General features: G+C 39.9%; 1 protein-coding gene across 3 annotated transcripts; it reads left to right on the forward strand.

Moving 5' to 3' along the window:
• Positions 1 to 652: 652 nt before the first annotated feature.
• On the forward strand, positions 653 to 3,174 carry LOC110114781 (beta-1,4-mannosyl-glycoprotein 4-beta-N-acetylglucosaminyltransferase). 3 transcript variants are annotated; one of them, XM_028694178.1, is made up of 2 exons: positions 653 to 1,319; positions 1,666 to 3,174. In XM_028694178.1, the coding sequence occupies exons 1-2, from the start codon at positions 1,254 to 1,256 to the stop codon at positions 2,764 to 2,766; spliced, it is 1,167 nt and encodes a 388-aa protein (XP_028550011.1). In that variant the 5' UTR covers positions 653 to 1,253; the 3' UTR covers positions 2,767 to 3,174. The 3 variants fall into 3 exon arrangements, with proteins under 3 accessions (XP_028550011.1, XP_020703438.1, XP_020703437.1); XM_020847779.2 differs by having other exon boundaries at positions 653 to 1,307; positions 1,669 to 3,174; XM_020847778.2 differs by having other exon boundaries at positions 657 to 1,319; positions 1,669 to 3,174.
• The last annotated feature ends 3,905 nt before the right edge of the window (positions 3,175 to 7,079 follow it).

Raw genomic sequence — 7,079 nt, forward strand, 5'->3', positions numbered from 1 at the left:
AGTGATTTATATAGACGGCCGATGTTGAATCCCTTGATTGTGGACCGTTTGTTAGAGATTTGTAGGTCTTAATGATGTTGAGCTTCCATGATCTTGAGCTCGTTGGATTCATCTCGTCGAGCCGCTCGATTCGACTATAAGCATGTCACGTTTGGAAACCGTTTGGTAATCCAAATTAGTGTTTGAACCTTCCAACAACTCTTTAGGTCCTTGATTTGGACCCATTTGAGCGGATTGAGTTGAATTTGGTGTCATTGGGTTCATATTTTCGAGACGTTCAGTTTGACTATAATTTTGCTAATTAGAGTTCTGATAGTCTCAATTTTAGTTTTGGAAGTTTCCAGCCTTATTTTGCCTCGAGATTCTTGCCCGATCAAGATAATTTTTTATGATGTATAAGTTATAATAAATGAGGTGCAAAATTAGACAAAATTTTAGATGAATCCCAAAAATAAGTGCAACTTTAAGGAAAAGAAGTGATCGATCTTTTAAGTATTTATTGAGGTGAAAAAATATTATATTTTTATATTTTTTAATAAGAAAATTCAAATAGAAGGACAAATAATATATATCAATCAAAATAGCTCTAAATTAATTGTATTTATCTAATAAAAATGTCAAGATTCATATTTTATGGTTTTGCTCCTCATCCTCTCGTCCTCAATCCAGAGAAGGCGAAGCAGCTGAGCCAAAGGCTGTTGGTGGCTTCAAGCATTCAACTGATAAGCCAATATTTTCTCTACGTCTGTAGCCATGTGTTCATTATTTTTTTCGATTATGCCCTTGAGGCCTTGACTCAGTACTAATTACAAGACAAGAGGCCTCTCAACCTTTGTGTGAAGGATAAACGGAGAATTTCCCGATAATAAAAAAAAAAGGAAAAAAAGAAAAACGCAAGACAGAGAGTGAGGCGAGGTTTGTGGGCAAGCCCAGCGCATTACAAACGGCTATAATTGAGGCAGTGGAGGAGAGAGAAGGAGGCCGAGTCACAGAAAAAAAATCTTTTTACGCTATTTATTCACAGAAAGATTTGATTTTGCGGAGCGAGTGCCAGCGAAATTGAGGGGAAATCTGATAAAATAGGGATTTTGAGGAAGAAAGAGAAGGGGGGAGGCTGGTGGGCCGGGGATCGCCGGGTGGGAAAGCGTCGGAAACCCGCGCGTGATCCGATCTGCGCACCAGGCCAGTTCGTTCTGTTGTTGAAGAGGAGAAGAGATTGTTACTGACTTAGGAACTGGAGGAAGGGTTTCGCGATGCAGGAAGGAGGCTATTACAATTCGAAGAAGACGGATGATATCTGCCAAGACGTTTGTGGCCCAGTAACTTCTTTGCTTTTCTTATTTTTATTACAGTTTTCTAGTTTGTATTTCTTCTCAGATCTGGTGTTGTTTTTTTTGCTTTTTTGGGGTTTTGATTGCAATTGTATCAATTGAGGAGATTTAACATTGTTTCTATTGGAAGGCCCTAGAATGTTGAATTTCTCTTCGGCCGGCTAGGTTCTGCGAATTTGTTTATGAAATTCATAATATCCTCTTTCCAATTTTTTTGACCTAGAAGTAAAAAAAAAAATCTCCCTAATTTTCTACTTTTTACTGTAATTATTAATCCTCGATTCATCTAATCGGTCGAGAAATTGCATTCCTTATTCTTCTGTTTGTTTCCTAGCAGGCTTCTAGGGCGGCTTTGAGCATGTCCCGTCTGCGTTGCATCCTTCGTGGATTTGATCACAAGGCTCTTCTTCTTCTATTTGTTGGCTTACCGCTCTTCATCTTTGGCATCTATTTGCATGGCCAGAAGATCACTTACTTCCTCCGACCGCTCTGGGAGTCTCCTCCTAAACCCTTCAATATTATTCCACACTACTATCATGAGAATGTTTCCATGGAGAACCTATGCAAACTACATGGTTGGGGTATTAGGGATACTCCAAGGCGTGTCTTTGATGCTGTGCTCTTCAGCAATGAAGTAGACATCCTTGAGATTCGTTGGAATGAGCTTCACCCTTTTGTTTCAGAGTTTGTTCTTCTGGAATCCAATTCCACATTCACTGGACAAGTAAAGCCCTTGTTCTTTGCTCAGAACCGAGAAAAGTTCAAGTTTGTGGAGTCCAGGCTCACTTATGGTGTGGTTGGTGGAAGATTTGTCAAGGGAGAGAATCCTTTTGTTGAGGAATCTTACCAGAGAGTGGCTCTGGATCAGCTAATAAGGATAGCAGGCATCAATGAAGATGATTTGTTGATCATGTCGGATGTTGATGAGATCCCTAGTGGCCACACAATCAACCTTTTGAGATGGTGTGATGACATTCCTCATAAACTTCATCTGGAGCTCAGAAACTATCTTTATTCATTCCAATTCTATCTTGATAATAGGAGCTGGAGGGCCTCAGTGCATAGATACAAGCCTGGAAAGACAAGATATGCTCATTTTCGCCAGACCGATGATTTGTTAGCAGATTCAGGATGGCATTGTAGCTTCTGCTTCCGCCGCATTAGTGAATTTGTATTCAAGATGAAGGCATACAGCCATGTTGACCGTGTGAGATTTTCTTACTTCCTTAAGCCTTCAAGGATTCAGGATGTGATTTGCCGAGGGGCGGATCTTTTTGACATGCTACCAGAGGAGTATACATTCCAGGAGATCATTGCTAAGATGGGTCCCATTCCAAGTTCTTACTCAGCTGTTCATCTTCCTGGGCATCTACTTCAGAATGTCGACAAGTACATGTACCTTCTTCCCGGGAATTGCCTGAGAGAGAGTGGCTGAATACTTTACCTTCTGTAGAATATTTTTTCTTACCAACTTACAGAACAAACTATTGAAAAACTGGGAGATGATAATGATTCTTCTGAGGGAAGCTTGCAAGCAGGGGTGAGTACTTTGGTTTGTAATGATTACATCTTGAGTTATATTTGAAAAATTGAGTATATCATGTGATGCTTGCGAGGAGCATTTTCAATAGTTCCAGCTGCTCTAAGGGTTTATGACCGGGAAGTTGTTATTTCTTCTCCCTTTCTTTCCTCACTCAGTATGATGTAGACTTGTGGAGTGCAAGTCAAATGAAATTTCTGAATTTTGCAACATGGTGATTTAGTACTTCTTAAAAACTGATTAATTCTTGTATTCTTGTTCAAACTTCCTTGATCGTCCATCAACACCTACATTTTGCCTTGTGGTTTGTTTTAGTTCTATTTGCTGGTAAAAGCTATTTTGAAGGTTTTGTTTTTGGTGCTCTTGCCACTCCATTTTTATTTGTTCAAAATATTGTATGCTCAGCTTGTGTAGTATGCTGTACTAGAACTTATTGTTTTCCGTCCAAATGCAATAAGCTCGCCTTCTTTGTCATACCGTCAAGAGTATGACATTGGCTTGCAATATTATTTTCTTCTGATTTGCATTCATGACAATAACTTGAACTGTTGGTGTGGCATTGGGTTGGTGATGAGATATCTATATCTGAATTGAGAATAATCAAACATGTACTTATAATATTGATGTGCTCCTTCTGTTTGTGGATTGGGTCTGAATTTACTGTTTTAAGTATTATTAGCATGTCACAATATATATTATACATCATATGTTTCTTACATTTTTTTAGTTTCTGTCATATTAGGATTGATTTTGTGATGTTCTACGACATATCTGCATGTAGAGTAGGACTGTTTGATCTTTTGAATTTTTTTTGTCAATATTTTGTAATAGAAATTGGTAAGTACCAACTGATAAGCAAGCCACCTGATCGGTTTACACTCCATTGTACAAGCAACAAAGGATTCCTTGACGCCATAACCTGGACCGTTGATCTCTAACGGACACATCCTGATCACCCAAATACAACTCATCTTGTACCTATTCAGCTTGTTATATAATATCAACACTGTAGCTTCTCTGTATAGTGAGACTTTACATAATAGAACATATCTGCTACTTCCAAACTCTGCTATGAACTCTTACATGGTATTAGAGCAGTAAAAGCTCAACAGCTCACTTCATCTCCTCAGCATGAAACTAACTTCTTCTTCAACGTCAATGGCTGACAGAAGCACCTCCAGCATCGCGGATCTCTCGCCGCCTATAACCAACCCTCTCACAAACACCAATATACCCTCCTCCCTCAAATTTCTTATGTCAAACATCAAATTCATTATCCACACTCAATTAGTCAGTAACAACTACCTCATATGGCGTCTTCAAATTCTCAAGCTTTTCTCTGCCAATCACTTTGTTGGCTACCTCATAGGCGCATACCTTGCCCGCCCAAACTGTGTTCCACAACCATCGGCAACCTAGAACCCAACCCCGCCTACACCACTTGGTAGTTTCTTGACCAAAACCTATCAGCCGCTCTATACTCAACCATTCTATGTTGCACCGATACACCTATGTATGAAGGCGTGTTGTATCTGATACACTGATACACGGATACGCCTCCGATACGGCACCGATATGTGTCGGATACGGCTTTGCCGTATCCAATTAAAATACTGTTTAATTTTAAATGTACACGCATATATGATACGCATGTCCGTTGAAAAAAAAAAAAATCGAAAAAAGACGCATCGTATTTACTTCCGTGGCTGTGAGCGAGGTTCTCTCATTTCCGAGATGGATTTGAGTATCTTGATGATATGAGAATATTAGAGATTGCTAATATTTCACTTGATGAGCCTGAATTAGAAATTATGATATTTATTGAAGTTGATATAAAAGTTCAAAGACAAACCACTGAATAAGCTAATCATATCATTCCTTTTATTAAATAGTTGAAACTTCATGTGCTAGACAATTTATGTTCATGCTTTTGTTGTTGTTCTAGACATTTAATGCTTACTTTTATTTTAATATTATAAGCTACAAGGCTACAAATGATGTTGTTTTCATTTTTTTTTGTAATTTCAAATATTATGCTTTGATTGCTTTCTTAATTTTTATATATAATTTATAAATTATAATGTTGTTTCCGCGCCGTACCCATATCCTTTATTTTTAAGAATTGATGTCACATATCCGTATTGTGTCGTATTCGTGTCGTCGTATCTATATCGGTGCAACATAGCAACCATCTCATCTACCATTCTCCCATACATCTTAAACCTCCAATCTTGCCATGAGATATGGATCACCTTGGAGAAATGCCTACATCCATCCAACAGATCTCCCGTGGTTTAACTGAAAAACAAGTTGCATAACATTGCTATGCGCGATCAAACAATGCAACAATATCTCTCCATTATCAAATCTTTAGTTGATAACATTATTGCAGTGGGATCCCATCTTGATAGCGAAGACGTCATCCTGTATATTCTCAATGGTCAGCCTCCCTTGTATCAAGCCTTCAAGACGGCCATACAGACCAAGCTAACCTCCACAAGCTTGGATGGTCTCTACTATCTTCTATGCAGCGAAGAGATTAATTTAGCAGTTGAACATCTCAAAATCACCTTAGGAGAATCCTCCCCAGTTGCCTTCTCTGCCTCCAGGGGCCACCCAACCCGTACAGTTGAGGTCGCTTAAGCTCATACCTACATCGGTCGAACTCTTGCAACTCCCTCCCACAACCATGCTCCATCCACCGCATCACATGCCAAATCTGCAACAAGCCCGGACACATGGCAGTTGTCTTCTAGCACTGCAGCAATCTTCAATACAAACCCAATCCACCAAACACAATGACTAGCCTCTACACTCGGCAAACCACCACATCCAACTCATCAGACTGGTTTCTAAACTCCGGAGCATCAACTCACATAAATGCCGACCTCTCCAATATGCAGCAAGAAGCCCCCTATAGAGGTTCAAACGCAATCACCATTGTTAATGGCACAACACTCCACATCTCCAACATCGGCAAAAGCATTCTCCCAACTCCTAATACCAATCGTAAGCTCTATCTCAACCAAATCCTTCATGTTCCATCCCTTTCATATAATCTTCTTTCTCTTCATCAACTCCTAGCCGACAATAACTGCTATGATCACTTTGATGCTCATGGTTTTCTCCTTGTGGATCTCACGACCAACCAGCCTCTACTTCAGGGTCGTAGACTTAACGGCCTCTACCCCATCCATTCAACTAACATCACCAATACACAACATGCTCCGCCGCCTTTCTTGATCAACTCCAGCTTTGGCATGCTTGTCTGGGACATCCTCAACATTCTACATTACACAAACTTTCTAGTACGCTAAAGTTCCATTGTCTGTCGTCTGTCTCTTCTAAATGTAGTGCTTGTAATGTGGCCAAATGTCATAGGCTACCATTCTCTCCTACTCTTAAATGTACTTCCAAACCTCTATCGTTAATATATACAGATGTTTGGGGACCATCTCTTGTTCCATCTTTAATTAGCTACAAATATTATGTCTTATTTATCGATGAATTCTCTAAATTCACATGGCTATACCCAATGCATCAAAAATTTGAAACAACAACACATTTAATAAAATTTGTCCATCTAGCTGAACGCCAATATAACACCAAAGTCCAAACCATCCGCTCCGATGGCAGAAACGAATACACATCTCACTCCCTAGCTACATTCTTCACTCAAAAAGGGATTCAATACCAATTCAGCTGCCCCTACACACCCGAACAAAATGGGGTAGCAGAACACAAACATCGCCACTTACTAGACACAACCAGAACTCTGCTACATGCTGCATATCTCCCCATCACCTTCTAGTTCGAGGCACCGCAAACCTCCTTATATTTTATAAATCACATTCTCTCCACCAATACAACTAACAAATCTTCCTATCATCTTCTCCACAATAAGCTCCCTCACTATGACCATCTCAAGGACTTTGGCTGTCTACTTCCCGTGGCTTTGCCCACTGTCTCCTCACAAACTTGCACCCTGCTCCTCTCCCTGCCTTTTCCTCGGCTATTCCAATAGTCACATGGGTTATGCTACAATCTCAACACACACCAAATACACATCTCCCGCCATGTTATCTTTCATGAACAAACCTTCCCATTCATAACTACACCCCACACAACCTTTTATCTTACCTAGCTACCACCCTTATAGTACCTCACTCACAATTAATTCCACCAAACAACCCAACACTTGCTCCGCC

This window comes from Dendrobium catenatum, unplaced genomic scaffold (genome assembly GCF_001605985.2).
Source record: "Dendrobium catenatum unplaced genomic scaffold, ASM160598v2 fragScaff_scaffold_412, whole genome shotgun sequence".
Lineage (NCBI taxonomy): Eukaryota > Viridiplantae > Streptophyta > Magnoliopsida > Asparagales > Orchidaceae > Dendrobium > Dendrobium catenatum.

Bases quoted from the DNA above. Each gene is read 5' to 3' on its own strand.
- LOC110114781 (XM_028694178.1), top strand. From the start codon at position 1,254: ATGCAGGAAGGAGGCTATTACAATTCGAAGAAGACGGATGATATCTGC. The intron at 1,320-1,665 runs GTAACTTCTTTG...TTTGTTTCCTAG, and splicing joins GCCAAGACGTTTGTGGCCCA to CAGGCTTCTAGGGCGGCTTT.